At 35.3% G+C, this 17,248-nt stretch overlaps 2 protein-coding genes across 2 annotated transcripts; both read right to left on the bottom strand.

Moving 5' to 3' along the window:
• Positions 1-24: 24 nt before the first annotated feature.
• On the bottom strand, positions 25-7,815 carry LOC308686758 (sorting nexin-24-like). The gene is made up of 7 exons (XM_081395197.1): positions 7,635-7,815; positions 7,251-7,495; positions 2,436-2,624; positions 1,632-1,726; positions 944-982; positions 790-857; positions 25-688 (listed from the first exon to the last, which is right to left on the bottom strand). The coding sequence occupies exons 2-7, from the start codon at positions 7,338-7,340 to the stop codon at positions 507-509; spliced, it is 663 nt and encodes a 220-aa protein (XP_081251323.1). The 5' UTR covers positions 7,341-7,495; positions 7,635-7,815; the 3' UTR covers positions 25-506.
• Positions 7,816-10,208: 2,393 nt separating this feature from the next.
• LOC308686759 (sorting nexin-1-like) lies at positions 10,209-16,501 on the bottom strand. Its single transcript, XM_081395198.1, has 11 exons — positions 16,462-16,501; positions 16,238-16,379; positions 16,079-16,157; positions 14,762-14,837; positions 14,482-14,595; positions 14,267-14,360; positions 13,922-14,127; positions 12,746-12,889; positions 12,586-12,666; positions 11,588-11,659; positions 10,209-11,505 (listed from the first exon to the last, which is right to left on the bottom strand). Exons 1-11 carry the CDS (start codon positions 16,495-16,497, stop codon positions 11,455-11,457), a joined length of 1,095 nt encoding a protein of 364 aa, XP_081251324.1. The 5' UTR covers positions 16,498-16,501; the 3' UTR covers positions 10,209-11,454.
• Between the last annotated feature and the right edge of the window lie 747 nt (positions 16,502-17,248).

Below are 17,248 nucleotides of genomic sequence, written 5' to 3'. Positions count from 1 at the left end.
TGCTTGAATAATTCCTTGTTTTTTGGACCAAGAACAAATCAGACACTCTTTATTTAACAAAAACACTCAAAATACAGACAAATGGCTTGGCACAGTCAAAATCAGTGACCTAACCTATGGTGTGAAATGTGAATTTCATGATGAAATGTAAAGGTTATTTTTTTACAGAATTTTAAAGGGAAAAATATATGAAAATGTTTAAATATAAGATAATTTAGATTTGTCTGACAATTATGCACAAAACTAAATTTTAATAGTAACAAATCATTTAAAAATAATTAAGTATACATCATCGCAATACATATTTATTTTTGTCCATATAATTGATGGGGCTCCTTAAAAAAAAAAAAGTCTTAACTATATGTTTTTAGATTTTAAGGTTGGAAAATGACCTAGACATAGTTTGATAAGACACACATTGAAATGTGACAAGATTCAGTCGATATAAACATGCAAAGGCACGTTTAGCGCAGGTGGAGTTGCTAGGCAACACTGCAGCCATGCACTTATATTCTCTGTGACTCTGTGATGTCACTTCTGTTTATGGTAATGATGGGGATTCTGGGATACACGGGCAGCTCTGGTGCACAGGCACGGACGCTGGGTTTACCACTCTTCTTGAAGCTCACTTTGACGTCTCTGGGGTACAAACCCTGCAGGACACCGGCCGCCACGATATCAGGGAGATCTGTGAGGGGGAAATGACCACAACACACGGTTTCGCAAGATGTTTTTTGAGTGTAAAAAAGACATTTCTGTAATGAAATCACAACAATCTGCCAGGTTTACCTGATCTGGATTCAAGCTGGTAAGGGTCTGCCGAGAAACCAACTACTCTCTGATGGAATGACTGAAATCTAGAAGAGGACACGAATGCTGTTTAGAATAAATTCATCCAAACGTAGGTGTAATAAATAAGCAGGTTAAATGAGGATGAACATACCTGTATCCTTGCTCTTGACAGTCATCTGAGTGGTTTTCACTGAAAGGACATTAAAAAGTTAAAATTATTATTAATTTACTTAAATACTATTGCTCTTAATTATTCAACTTTTAACTGTTTAAATGATTTTCCTTAAAGTCCCCATAGGCCTATATGCAATTTTTTAAATGTTCCTAATTTTATTTTGGAGATCTCCTACAACAGGTTTGCATGCATTAACCGTCAAAAACACTTTATTTTTCTCATAATATAAACTGCAGCATCAGCTCTCTCTTCTCAGTGTCTGAAATGCTTTGATAAAGGATTCAGTCTCTCTAAACCCTGCATTTCTGAGAGCCAACTCTGCTCTGATTGGTCAGATGACCCAGTCTGTTGTGATTGGTCAACTTTGCTCTGATTGGTCAGATGACCCAGTCTGTTGTGATTGGTCTACACAAACCAAACGCCTACCCACGGCTACTAACTAATTATGATTTATGATTTAACGTTTCATCTACTATAAGGGGGCAGCCCATGTGGATAAGACTGGATTACTGATGAATCAAATCGGTTCTTCCTTTTAGGAGACCATAAATCAGTTTAGCAAGCACTCTGATCTATGAAACTTTGAAGGCAATATGCGAAAAAGCATATTAGGGGGACTTTAAAATTTAGGGACATTAATAGATGTCCTGGTATAAACACATACTCAGAGCTGAAGTTCTTGCTCGCTGAATGAAAGTGTTTGACCTGCAGGAAGTCCAGGAGCTCTTGAGGAACAACGTCATTCTGATACAGAATCACCTGCAAATGGCAGCCAATGAAAAAAAAACATTACAACCTCAGTATGACATTATATTATGATGTTAATATATTTCAATATATTTAATATATTAGCATATTTAATATATACAACAGTTCAAAAGATTGGGGTCAGTAAGGAGAGGACGTTTTGAAAGAAGTCGATCTCACCAAGAATGCATTTATATGATCAAAAATACAGTAAAATAAAGTAATATTGTGAAATATTATTACAGTTTAAAATAAAAATGTGCTAATTTGGAGCTCAAGACCCATTTATTGTCATCAGTGTTGAAAACAGTTGTGCTGCTTAATATGTTTGTGAAAACCGTGGTACATTTTATGAAGATACTTTGATGATTAGAAATTTAAAAAGAACAACATTTATTTGAAATAGGAAATGATTATAAATGTCTTTACTGTCACTTTTGAACATTTGAAATTCTTGAACAGTAGCCTATGTCTAATAATAGAAGCATACAATAAGAGTATTTACTCCACATCATTATATTCTAAAAAAAAAAAAAAAAACATTGAGGGGTGAGAATTATATATTAGGAATAGCATACTACTCATACTACATTTTTACAGTATGCTGCTGTACATAGACTGTGACTGTGTGTTAAAATGAAAATTCTAAAAAAACATAAAATTAAAAGCTAATTCAAAATATGAATTAATCCTATAATAGCTTATAGGGACGGGTTTCCACCTGGATGTAGTCTTCCAGTTCCTGTTGTCTTTGCTCCAGTGGTTTGGTTCGGAGGTGCTGGTTTCTCTTACTAGGGAAATCGGGAGCGCGCACAATCTTCTTCAGCTTCCTGTGAAGCGTCTGAAAATCACTGTATCGCCGTAAAACAAAGTGTTTCCTTCCATTGAAGAGAATCTCCACCCTGAAGAGCTGAAATACAATAAAGTCCATATCACAAAAACTGTAAACGATTAACTTTACAGACTTCACTAAAACTAAATAACTACCACGAGACAACACATTGTGCGACCAGCAGGAGGCGCCAGTGCTCATTCTCCAGCATCAATGCGCGTGCGCCCTCCAGAGCTCGCCCTCCCGAACCTCACGGCAGGTTACAACAGCAATTATTAGTCAAATTCAAGTTTGCTTTCCATCAGAATTCATTCAGAAATTCCAAAGACTATTCACAGTGAATTACCTCATCAAAAACGACAGAACAAAAGTTTAGTCTTAATATAGGTCGTGTAAGTTTACACAGGTTAAATCAGCAAAGGCGTGGCAGGATCACACCCTCTTTATAAAGACTCACGGGGCTTTATTGTCAACAACACAAAGAAATGTCAATGTGATATATCTAAACCTTTCATCTCCAGAGATCCTGGCAGAACAATAGTATTTTTACTGGTTATATCAGCCACTGAGCTCCATGTGAGAGATATTATATATAAAAATTCATGTATAGGCCCATTGCGAACGGGAAACCGCTTAGCATATTAGCTTAAAACAAATAGTAAGTATTAGTATAAACCGTGCAGTAAGCAGGTGAATACTGTATTTCACAATACACTGACTTATAATTTGGTCAAACTGCCAAGAGAGATGTTAAAAATTACTTTTGACATGAGGTGAATGGTTTTGGTTACTCAGGCAGAATTCAGTGTATACTACACTAGTACTCTATTGCCAGTAACTAAACCTTGCTGTGTGTGAGCAGATCTGAGAATTAGCAGTTTCCCGTTTTCCACCCATAACAAAGGAACACAGAACATTCAGTTCCAGCAAACATTTCCCACTGTGAGCTCAATCTTTCGCTTCTCAATACCTCAGATATTTTTCTCTCCAAATCAGAGAGAGAGAGAGAGGGGAAATAAAAATTATTGTTTCTCAAGCATGTTTTGACAAGTCTGTACTCAAGCATGCTCAACACGTGATGGGAACTATATGCAGTGTTATGATCTGCTCAGACTAATACAACTCAGGAAATGTAGAGCTATTTTAGCATTTAAAGGCAAAGTTTACCCACAAATGAAAATTCTGTCATCATTTATTCACCCTCGTATCGTTCTAAACCTGTATGACACAAAAGCAAAATATTCACACAGCTCTTTTCCTTATGAAAGTACACCATAAATGTTTATTAATATATACATTTAAACTGATATAATATGCAGTTATTTATAAACACTATAAATGTATAAATAAATTATTTAATATATAAATATATTTAAATAAATATGCATATATTAAAACATTAATGCTCTTTTTCTTACAATGAAGGGGCTGTCAAACTAATCGCCTTTAATTTCTGTATAATTTGCATGACTTGGAGTCCATATATACTACTTTTATGATATTTAAAAAATATATATGTATGGGTGCATGGCAGCCTCAGTCCCTTTAATTTTCATTTTATGGAAAACATTTAACAGAAAAACTCACATAATGGCTTGGGGGGACAAACTCGCATTTAAGGTTTGGAACAACATGAGGGTGAGTAAATGAGTAATTCTACACAATTATCCGTGAAATTATAGTACACCGTCTACAGAGCGTACGTCTTTGTTCTCGCTGAGCTTTCTGGGTAAAGTGAGTTAGTGCAGGCGGGTGGAGAGAGCATTGGTTAACCATGCCGAGGACACACGTCTGTTTCGGGCACTGTTTTCAGATTTAACCCCGGTTTCTCCCTCTCTCGTTCTCATAGAGCTCTCATTGTTGCTGATGTTCAGATCTGGAGACTTCCGCTAGGATGAAGAGCTTCTTTCGCACACACAAATCACTCTATTCATCTTTCTCGACTGTGACCTCTGACCTCCCTTCTTCTGACGTTCTACAGTTCTCTGTGTTCGGAGATGTTTTCGTGGCCTACTGGATCTGACAGGTGCGAGTGTGTGTTGGGCTTTACGGCTTTGACTGACATCAGCATGTTGCCGTGTGGTTTGTGATTCAGCTGTGATTTAGCTGTTCTACTTTTAGCAACTGCCCCCGTTAAAGCCTCTCGTGCAGACAGACTTCTGTCCGCAAAAGCTCCGCCATTTCTGATAGATCACACAGAAAACACAGGATGTGAGAGAAATCCACACGTTCTAGTTCAAAACAGTAAAATATTAGAGTTTGCTCAGATGATTCGACTCCATCTGATCTGATAAATGCACAAAAACTGCATCGGTTTAACTTGAGGACACAAATCATCGTTTGCATGTTTTGAGAGCACAGTGACTCTCTTTCCTTCACTCTTGGCTGGGTCGGTTCTGTTGCAGCTGGACTTCACACGACACACTGGTTCTAGTATTTAAAAAAGACACCAGACAGCGCAATAAACGGTGTAAATTACTCAGATAATCCAGAATTAAGAGTAAAATTCAATATTCAGAAAAACATTTATATCTTTTGCTTATATTATGCCTTTTATTAAGTCTTGATATTGTTTTTTGGGTCTATTAGAATAGGTTTTCATGCTTGAATGTTCAGAAAACGTCTTTTTCCGGAGCGTATTTCTACACTAAGTCCAAATAGCCCGCCTTTTTACACTAGGCTATTAACATTAACTCCGCCCACTGACGTCTGATTGGGCCATACAAAATTACAGAAGCCAGTAGCAATAGTGTAGGGGTAAGATGCGTGGCGGAAAGTTGACGCAAATCGATCCGAGTTCGCATCCAGCTTTTGCCGAACTCAATCTAGCCTACTCCCTTTTCCCATCACATATCAGATCGGAAAGGCATTTATTTTCAATGAAAATTAAGAAAATATTCGAAAAGTGGAAGAAAGTGTCTAACGTGTGTTTAGTAAAAAGTGTTTAGGGTCGGTGTAGGGAGGACTTTATTGTCCCAATAAAGCGGCATCCATTAAATAAATAATATAATAATTTACACTATGTTATTATTGTTTACTGTTAATGTACAACAACACTGAGGTGCAAATAGCACCTCTCTTCCCAGTATGTCAGGCATCATCCAAGGTTAGCAAAAAAATCATAACGCTAACGCTGCGCTACACAGGCAAGGAGAACGGAGGCTGTTTTTTTAATGGATGTCAAAGAAAGGCTTTTTTAAAAAGTTTTTTTGGATTGATCTATTTTAGAGTTTACACCGGAAAAAAAATGGTGACAGGTAGCCTATAGTTTACAGTACTTCTCATTAATTTCTATGGTAACGTTATTCGCAAACAATGATTGACAATCGCACATCTCGGAACGAAATTCAATTAAGTCAGTGCTGTGATCTGATTGGTTATCAAGGCACACGTGATCCAAGTTGGCCGTTACACTTTCTCCAACGGTAGCGCCACGGACCCTCATATCTCCTAATAATAAGACCATGTCTGTGTCTGAAATCGCCCCTATACCCTTTAAGTTTTCGCAGAAGAAAACTCAAGACTACAACTAGTGCTTCAGGGAGTTCAAAAACAGTGACACTGATTTAAAGAATAACTTCCTTTAGATGGACTTTGTAACATTGCAGATCTTGTTCATGCTCAAATAAACAGCAACAATAGCTACACACTAAAGAAAGTTGAAAATATAAAAAAGCATAATAGGACCCCTAATGAGTTTAGATGTTTCAGACCGTCCAAAACCTGTTGCGTCCTCAAACATGTTCTGTCATATTCCTGCTCCATTCATTCCTGTAAGTGTTGACAGTAGAGTTGTGCATCTCTATTCTTAAGAATTGCATAGACTATTTCGTCTTTTTTCCTCAGGCGTTAGAATCCGCTGAAGACACACCTTAGCACATACTAACGTGTTAGGCTACCTTCTATTAGGCCTTTATTGCATTTAAAAGCATGTATCTACTGTGCTAATAATAAAACTATGCTTATTGTTTTTGTTGCTTCCTACTAAACGCAAAACACAATGCAATGCAAACAAACCCTCTAACAACGCTGAGACAAAAAATCAAATAAAAGTAAACGCACAAAAAGTATCCAGAGCTGGAAGGTCATCTGAATGTTGCTAAAGACCTCTTGCATTTCACGTTTCTGCATTGTTACAACAAGCAACGTGGCTTGCAATAGTACAAACACACAGAACATGGCATCAACGTTACCACAACATAAATGTGTCTGTTAAACTGATAAATGTTTCTAACTTTTGTTAGACGTGTATTTAAAATTAAATGTATATTATAATAAAACAAATGACAACATGCCGTCACTAAAAGTTTACAGTGCACTTTCTTACAACTACTACAGAATATTGTGACATGAATACAGTACATAATCTGAAATACAAGGGACTTTGCAATAATTAATTTATCACAGTTACCATAGTTTCTGCAAAACTAGTCAATATAGGCTAGTTGAAAATGAAACAATATATTATATAAATAGCCTACACTGTTTGAATATCTAATTAATTCACTAGAGTTTTACAGAACTGTAGTTTTGCTGCACGTGTGGTAAGTTTATGCAATGAATTGACTAATAAATTAATGTTTAGCCTTCAAAATTAATGACATACAAAATCACGTGCAAAAACGTCAAACTCACGTTCGAGCTTTATGATATTTCAGTCCTGACTGAGGAACCACAAAATCAGTAAGTTTCTGTCTGACTTACTTTGCGCAACTTTCCAGTCTCGTCCACTTCCCTCATGAGAGACGGAATAAAGACCTCGATGACTGGAGACACACACTGATGATCCAACATCCCAAACACACACAGATCAGATCACACACAGACTGAACTGAAGATCATCTCTGTGACGTGCTTTGATCACTCCGCCGTGGAACTCCAGAGTCCAGAGCTCCTCCTCCAAACACACACCGTCACACACACACACACACACACACACACACACACAGCTGAGAGAAATAAAGCCATTCATACAGAAGGATATACTTTTTGTGGTTAAGAAAGGACTTAGCCTAGGTAACAGTGTTAAAGACCTGATTCAATGTATTAATTAATTAATTAATTCGCATTAAAGAAAAATACAGTTACCAATACAACTCGGAGTCGGTAACCAACCGCCAGATGGTTAAAAAAAAAAAAAAAATTACATAAACTGAGGGATTAAAAAATATCAATGGCATAATGTCATCACGGTCATATGCGTTTTTTGTCCAATCAAATGCTCTCTAAAATGAGAATGTCCCGCCCTCTAATATTACCAGCGAATCACTAGTCAACACTGTGATGTGAACTAATACCTATTCGCTATTAACAAATTAGTGTCTCACTAATTTTCCACGTGTGTTTTAGAGTTAAAGGTAGAGTAGGCAATTTCTGAGAGGCTAGCAATAGAAAGTTAGTTGAAAGCACAAAGCCACGCCTCCTCCGATACACATGAACGCGCATAAGGCATTTAGTCGTTTAGTCGTAAGACAAGGGACGGTGTTAAATTACCTCATGTCTCAAAGCACATTACAATAATAATGTAAACAACTTACATAGCTCTTTCTTGTACCACCTGACTGCTACAGATTCATTTTGGCATTGATAGTGTTGATATAGAAACACATAAATCAGCTCAGAGTAGAACATCACAGGTTGCCATCTTGTAAAACGGTTATGTCATGGTGTAGCTCTTGTTTTGGTTCAGGACAGGAGGAACTGTTATGTGAGCACTCAGTGTCTGTCTGTCTGCTGCGTCCCAGTTAAGAGTCTGAATTTACTGGAATGCAGTGATTGGACGAACATTTTTTTGGTTGAAATGTTTTATTGAAAAAAAATGTGTTTATGAAAAAAATTGCCTACTCCACCTTTGAACATTATTTCTGTGGAGATTATACAATTATAAATTCTTCAGACGTGTTTTCTGAAGATCTAGAGAGAAAAAAATAAGTTATTTTAGGATGTTTCTGGAACTTTTTTTTTTTGAGAGTTAAATATAAAGAGCTCAGTGTCTGTCTGTGTGCCGTCGGATCACGAGTCTGTCATGCGATTTCTCATGTATAAACACTTATCATTCTTAATAAACTCTGTAATAGACTTCGGAGAAGTTACATAAAAGGACAGTTGTGTATCTATTCCAACCAGAGTTCAAATGCAAACTTGCCTACATTTATTTGCGCATTAAATTATGTCTACGGATGATATTGCGCGAGCATCATTTAAATGAAAAGAATGAGTCTATTTTTGTAAGGTCAAATGTCAGAGGTGTGTCAACACCAAACCTGATGTCCTCATTTCTTCTGCCTGAATGGAGAATAAATGAGAATCACATGATTTCCCGTGACACACAACCATTCATGCATTTACTGCTGAGTAAACACACTCCAGTCTGAAGATAACACACATTCCTGATGCTCAAGTGTTATTATCCCTGCTTTCCCACTTCATCCCATCAGGAGGTTAGAACTCATGCTCCGTTTCATTCCAAACAGAACAACTGATCATGAACCCTGGACCATATTTGACCTACAAATTGCTGGAAAATAAACAGGTTGAAAAGTTTAATGATTAATGAACTTAAAGGATTTTGGTGAAAGGTTAATTCCGCTGCAGCTGCAATAATTTTACCGCAGTAAACCTCAGTGTTGTCACATGGAAATGTCTCATCAAAGAGAAACAAGCATTTATGATAAGAGTATTGAGTGAGAGTTTCTGCTCAATACAGAACAAATACTAAAAGACGGAAGGCCTGTGAGGATCACTTCCTTCATTAGTCTGATGTGTGGATGTGGATGTTTTGCCTCGAGGTCTCAGGTGAAGAGAAATTGTACCAGTTATAATCAGTGATGTTATTGTTAAATAAAACTATTCAAATTGTTTTGCTTAAATAAAGCTGAAATAATTTTTTACTAAAACAGTTGTTTTGAGTACTAAAATAACTCAAACAGAAATAAAAAAGAAGCTAAAGTAAAAAAAAATTCATAAAAATGAAAAAAAGTAAAGTGAAAATAAAAACAAATTCAAATATTAAATAATAAAATAATATAAGCTAACAACCAGTTATGATCAGTTGATATTAATTAACTTAAACTATTAAAATAGTTTGCATTAAATTAAATAAAGCTGATATAAAATATAAATATATGATAAAAAACATGATACTTTTATTTAAATTACTAAAACAGATTATTTTTTAATTAAAAACAAACAAACAAAAAACTAAATTGAAAACTGATTTTTTTTAAAATATTAATAAATAAAATATCAGAAATAATACTTCTCATGATGTATATGTGTATATACACATACAAACATATATTTATTTTGGAAATTAATCATTTTTAATCATTTTATAAAAAACAAAGTACTTAAATTACTAAATCTAAAAATCATAAATTATAAATAATACTAAGATAAGTTAAAAGTTCATATGTGTATATATATATATATATATATATATACATATACATATAAAAGTGCAGTCAAATCGATTAATCACATCTAACAAAAATTTGAAAATGTATATATATTTATGTATACACATGTAAATTTACATTTAGTTAAATATGATTAATCGATTTGACAGCACTAATATATATATATATTTATATATATATATATACACACACACACACACACACACACACACACAAATAAATGCATAAATACACACAAAACAACTGACTATTAAATCAAAAGCTTTATATTTGTAATTAAATCTTTATTGTTTTCCTCAATAGAAGTGTCCACAGTGAAAAAAATACCTGCCCCTTTTTTTTCTTATAAACAAACATTTGATTTTTATGGCACCCAATGGTGAAGTCCAACTTGTTTACGTCTCTTCAAAGTGTTATTACAGAAGGGCCCAAAATATCGTTCATGAAGCAAACTAAAAAAAACAACCAACAAAAAATGTCTAATGTTATAAATGACGATGAATACAAACTCTGACAGCAGCAAAATCTGTATAAAAAAAATCTCATGTAGAAACAATTTAATCATTAGTAGTAGCGTAGCAAAAGTCTATTAATTATTTGAACATGTCAGAGTCAAATATGGTTTGACACGAAACGATAACATGTTGGCATAAATGTCTACACACATGAAAATGAAGTAAATAAAGAGAAAAAGATTGAAAAATGAGAAAAACAGGCCCTAAATGAAGAAGAAAACCAGTTTTAAGACTGAAGTGCTTTGGGCTTCTGGTTTGACCAGCTGAAAGAGCTCCGGTATTGATATAAACCGCTTTAGGAGCGTCTTTATAAACGCTTTACGTCAAGTGAACAAATAGAAACAAGATCCTAAATCTATTGAAGATTTAAAATGATCCTTTGAGTGAAAACTATGAGCCAGCAAAAGAAAACTCACAGATGTCGACATGTACAGTTCCTGTCATTTCTATCAGCCAGTTTGATTTCAATAGTCCACAAAAAAAAAAAAAAAAACTGCATTACAATCTCTTTTACTTGCAAAATACAATGTCATTATGGTGTTTTAAAGTGTAGGTACCAATATTCTGGACTTCTGAAATGATCTAGGTCACCATTTGTCTCTGAAATCCTCTGAAAGCCTGCTGGGAAGTTTCTAACTGCGAATGAGAGGAGAGCGCCCTCTAGTGTAAACCACTGCTGATGAGTAACACATCTGAGTGGAGAATAGACATGAAGTTTGGTTGCATACAGACGAGGAAGACACCCAGCCACCACCACATGCGTTTACATCCCCCAAAACAAGAGTCAACGTAAGAAAATAAAGGTGAAGATTACACAGAAAATATACAAGTTACTAATTCAATCAGAGTAACGAGCGGCCGGATAATGATTCCCTTTGCAGCACGATTTCTCTTGGTTTATAGGCAAGAGGTAAAGAGTGTAGAAAGGCCTCAGTCAGGGTGAGTGTGTGTGTGTGTGTGTGCGCGGGCGCCTCCTCATGCGATCGCTTTCGCCTCCGGCAAAAACGCCTCCCAGTATTTTATCAGCTAGAGGAGAGAAAGAGAGTGAAATGTGAATTACAAGTATTCAGATATAAAATATAAAGTATAAAATAAAGTGTTCTTGTACCTGTTGTTCTGAGTGCAGCAGTGACTCCAGATATTTGATGATTTGTCTCTTAAAATCTCGAGCTTTTTCTTTCTGTTAGCAAAGACATTTAAATCAATTGTCAGTCTGAATCATTAAATACGATTCAACAATTAATTGAAGCGAGAACAACGGCAAATAAAATGTTTATTAGGATAGGAGTACTTAAAGTGGCCCTGTTATGCTATTTTATGTTGGAGATCTCCTACTTTCTCATAATATAAACTGCAGCATCAGCTCTTTTCTCAGTGTCTGAAACGGTTCGATAAAGGATTCAGTCTCTCTAAACCCCGCCTTTCTGAGAGCCTACTCTGCTCTGATTGGTCAGATGACCCAGTCTGTTGTGATTGGTCTACTCTGCTCTGATTGGTCAGATGACCCAGTCTGTTGTGATTGGTCTACTCTGCTCTGATTGGTCAGATGGCCCAGTCTGTTGAGATTGGTCTACTCTGCTCTGATTGGTCAGATGGCCCAGTCTGTTGTGATTGGTCGACTGTTTAAAGCACCTGTCGGAAACCAAACACCAATTACCATATCTGAACTTCAGCTCTGGATCTTCCTCAGCACTTGACACACAGTGATACGAATAGTAACGATGGCTTCGGTTTTGTAGTATCGATTCGAGCTCGAGTCCTCAAGTGCAGCAAAGTGGTTTTGCTTGGGCAGCACAGAAAACAGCGTCGTCTTGAACCAAACTCTTCCAGACTTCAACTACAACTAAAGTGTTTGAGGGTCAAAGTAGACTTCATTTGAGGGCAGCCATTGAAGACCACAGACTGGCATTATGCTAATTTTTCCGAGCAGTTCAGAATCTATTTTTTCTTTTAGAAGACAATCACTCAATTTACTGAGATCTTTGAAACCATTATATTCACAAAGTGCTCTATTACAGTCTACATTCAAGGCAATCTCCAAAAAAAGCATAACAGGGGCCCTTTAATGCCAAGATATCCAAAGCCAACAGGGAAATCATGTCCTACATCAAAACGGATGACGTCTTTCTGTACGGTGGCTGAGATTCTCTCGAATTCTCTCTCGAACTGCGTGACCTTTGCCTCCCACTGCAGGACGAGACAGTAGAGTAAGACATGACTTAGAGGGTTACAGATGTATGTGTTCAGCAGTGGTGTTGTGCATCACCTCAGAGATCTCGTCCTTGGCCTGCTGGAGTTTGTCAGGTTTGTTGGCCCACAGGAGTTTGGCCTCGGCCTCTCTCTTTTTCTGCAGCATGTTCTCAGCGTCCTGCCAGCGCTGCCACGCTTTCATTCTCTGATCAAAACATCCCTGACGATGTAGAATACAAATAAATTATTAATATTAATAATAATCAATCTAATTTATTTATTTTATTATAGATTTAGATTTTTATTTTATTTACATTTTTAACATTTTTTAGCTGAAAATTCAGCTTTGATCACAGGAATAAATTACATTTTAACAATATATTCAAACACAAAACAGTTATTTTAAATTGTAATAACATTTCACAATATTACAATATTATATTCACAGTATTTTTACTGTGTTTTTTTATCAAATAAATGCAGCCTTAGTGAGAGGCTGCTTTCAAAAACAATTTAAAAAAATTTGACCAGTAGTGTATCTACATTGTAAATTTAATTAGTTATTATAATTATTTTTTAAATATTAATAATAATTCAAATAAAAAAAACAATTATGTAGATACATACAGATATGCATCATGATGCTGAAAAAAATATATATCAATAATTATAATAATGATCCTGATACATACCTGTATGTATTTACATAATTGTTATTTTATTATTATTATTTATTATTAGTACAACTATAATTAAGATATAACATTAACATTTAATTATTATTATTCATTATTATTATAATACATAAGATATATATAGATTTATATCACAATTATAAAAATGTAAAAGTTACATTTCTTTTTATTTTCAAATATATCTATAATACTAATATTAATATGACAAATTAATAATACATTTATAATTATTATTGACAGCAACAACGATAATATATTGGATAATATGGTAAAAACAAAATGTAATTAAAAAATATTTTATTTAGTGCATACAACCATATGGTAATGCTTATTTTTGGACAATCCAGTGAATTAAATAGGTTTACAAATGAAGGGCATAATTTTCTCTTTGCATGTGGAACGCCAACTGAAATATAAGATTACTTATAACAAATCAATCCGTGCCAGTTTAACATCATATAATATCTTAATGTTAAAAATGACAGACTTAAATCATAAAAACACAAATCAACAGGACAAGTCGGATTTTTCTTCTGTGTGTGTGTGTGTGTGTGTACCCTGACGGCTCCCAGCAGTCGTATATAATCGGCCAGCAGCTCAGAGAAGGTGAAGAAGTCGTTGGCCGCCTGGTCCTGATGGAGCTGCTCGATTCGATCCTCCACCTCGGCCAGCTGAGACAGAGCTCGCGACAGAGCCGTGTTATCCTCCGAGCTGCCCAGCATCGCCACGCTCTTCGCAAACACGGCTGTGTTCCCAGACAACTCTGAAACACACATCCCACCCTTTAACAACTAGTCCAATCAGATTCTGTTTCACTTAATAAATGTCACAATACAGAATGAGTTGCAATTCCCGAATCTGAATGCACTACATTTAAAAAATAAAATTTTAGCCCATCTGACCTTTCCTGTGATTGACAAGCGATTCCACCATGACGTGGAGTTTCCGCAACTGCTGTTCTTCATTTTCTACATCCTGGATCTTCTCATCAAACCACTGAAACCAACAAGCACACACACAGTTTAATATTCAGTCTTCCTTTCTAGGTTGGTTTTAAGCCTATTGCTCTTTATAGAGGAGCTCAGCGTGGGTCAGACCAGCTTGTTTTTCCACTCACCACGTCCTGTTCGTTCATCTTTATGGTCATCTTACTCACAGCATCTGTGGCTTTGTTGAGCATTTTGAGGAAGCCGGCTCCACTCAGAGCCTGTGTGCCGACCGCTCTGGGTAACTAACACACACACACACATACATACATACACACAGCATGTGAGGAATGGATAGATAAACATCTGCATGTGAGAAAGTCACTTATCTTATGTTTATGTGGAGTTTGCGGTCGCATGCATTGATTGAATGATTCAAAATGTTGTTTTTTATGCAAGAAGCTGTGTCACCTCTTCTTTCTCTAAAAACTCTCTGACATCAGGGTCCTGCAGGAGAGACGGGTGACTTACAATCCTCTGAAGATACCTGCAACAACACACAAACAATCCTCAAACACAACCTCAGAATATATATATCAATACTACTAATTACTACTAACATTATATTTATTACATTATATTATCAGATCTAAATAATAATCAACAACATTAGATTGGATAATATCATAACTTGGGAAATAAATAATAAAATGTAATGTTACTTGTAAACTTGTAATTAATGTATATTTTATTTTTAATAAAGATGGATAAATGACTGGATAATATCATTTTAGTTGTAATTAATATTCATATTCAATACTTGGATTAGGTAAGTATAGATAAGTAATTTTTCTGTCCTCGTTAAAATATATATTTACTTCTAACATTAAATTACATTGCATTATCAAATTTAATAATACATTATTTAATTTGATTCATTACTTAATAAATTATGTTATTAATATTAGTACTAACATTATACTATATGACAATTTTATCCAATCAAAGTAATATTTCTGTCCACATTAAAATGAAAATACACAGTGTAATGATAGTAATAATTAATAATATTATATAATCCAATTTAAGACATTTTCAATCCCCATATATGATTTTAATTATGGCGAACATAACCATTACTCAGTTTAAGTAATTTTTCTGTCCTCATTTTATACACGCACACACACACACACACACACACACACACACACACACACACACACACACACACACACACACACACACACACACACACACACACACACACACACACACACACACACACACATATATATATATATATATGTATATATATATATATATATATATATATATATATATATATATATATATATATACATATATACATATATACATATATACATACACACACATATATTTTATATACTATACAACTATTATTATACTATCCAGTTAAAGTAATTTTTCTGTTCTCATTAAAATGAAAATAAATATAATGATGGTACTAATTAATATTAACATTATATTATATTAACCAATCTAAGTAATTTTTCTGTCCTCATTAAAATGAAAACACTGTATAGCCAATCATAGTATGGTGTTTTATAAACAGATGTATGAAGAGGGATTTTAAACCAATGAGATTTCACTGGGGGCGGGGCTTCTTAGTGCACTGTAACGAAACGTTCTGACATGACACATTGATGACAGATGTGACCGGTCAGGACAAAAACTAGGAGAAGAAGCGTGATTCACTGCTTTACTAGTGCAACTAGTTAAGAAACATTGTCATCTCCAGTAACGAACCTCTCTAGAGCAGCTCTCCTCCGCTCCACAAACTCTGCTGACGATGGGTCCTCCTTCCCTACTTTGACTTTTGTCATACCTAGAAAATCCACACAGTTATTCATAATCAGACACTTGGTCATAATCAGATCGGATGCATTAGCAGAAGCAAGTTTCTACCCAGAATGCTCTTCTCCGGTGGTGGAGGAATGATGTATCCATTCTGTGAGTGTTTCTCCGAGAGCTTTTCGTACAATCCCAGGAAATCACTGAAACGCCTGCGTACAGTAAACGTCTTGCTACGGAACATGGTTAACGACGTCTGAGGGGATGAAAAGAGGGAGATTTAGACAGGGTGTTGTATTGTGCGCTCGTGTAATCTACACAAGAGACTGAAAAATCACCTGTGTTGAAACTTTGTAGGCCATGTAAGCATTCATACCGTCACCTGTAAGAAGCAGAGAGAAATAAAACCCCAACATAACACACATATGTGCTGTTAACCTCAAGCTTAAAGATCAGGCCAGGTTACACAAAGGTCATAGGTTTAGAGTCAATGATCCCCGCTGAAAAAAAAGCTTGACTAGCCTAAACTGGTCTCCCAGACTGGCCCGGTTTGCTGGTTTTAGAAGGGTTGGTTGTCAGCTTGTCAAACTAAACCAGTTTAAATATCATTTTGTCCAGGTCACCAGCTAAAACCAGCAAACTAGAGTAAATCAACAAAATCGACATCGAAACTTTCAAGATTTACATATTTAAATGACTTCGGTTATGATTAGCATGTAAAATGTGTTACGACGCCCTTGCAAAACTGCTCAGTAAAGGAGAGGATTCATAAAAGTGGGTGGGATATGCTAATGTCAGTGTCAAATTTCTGCCAACCTATGTTAGTTGAATGAATGAGGCATTTATATAGTGCTTTCATATGTACTACTGTACACCCAAAGCGCTTTACAATCATATCAGGGGATCTCTCCTCAACCTAGGTATGCAGTTAACGACCCATGCGAGTCACTTTCAAAACACTAGGAAGAGATTTTTGCTGTAAATACATACAATACAACATTAAACTTCTTTATCTTCTTTAAATTATATGTTTATCTCTGTAAAGCTGCTTTGAAACAATCTACATTGTTAAAAGCACTATATAAATGAAGATGACTTGACTTTATTTCAAAAGAAAAATTCTGT

The sequence above is a fragment of the Scardinius erythrophthalmus genome (genome assembly GCF_964197995.2).
Source record: "Scardinius erythrophthalmus genome assembly, contig: HAP1_SCAFFOLD_753, whole genome shotgun sequence".
In the NCBI taxonomy this organism is placed as follows: domain Eukaryota; kingdom Metazoa; phylum Chordata; class Actinopteri; order Cypriniformes; family Leuciscidae; genus Scardinius; species Scardinius erythrophthalmus.
This window is presented reverse-complemented; position numbering and strand designations above follow the sequence as displayed.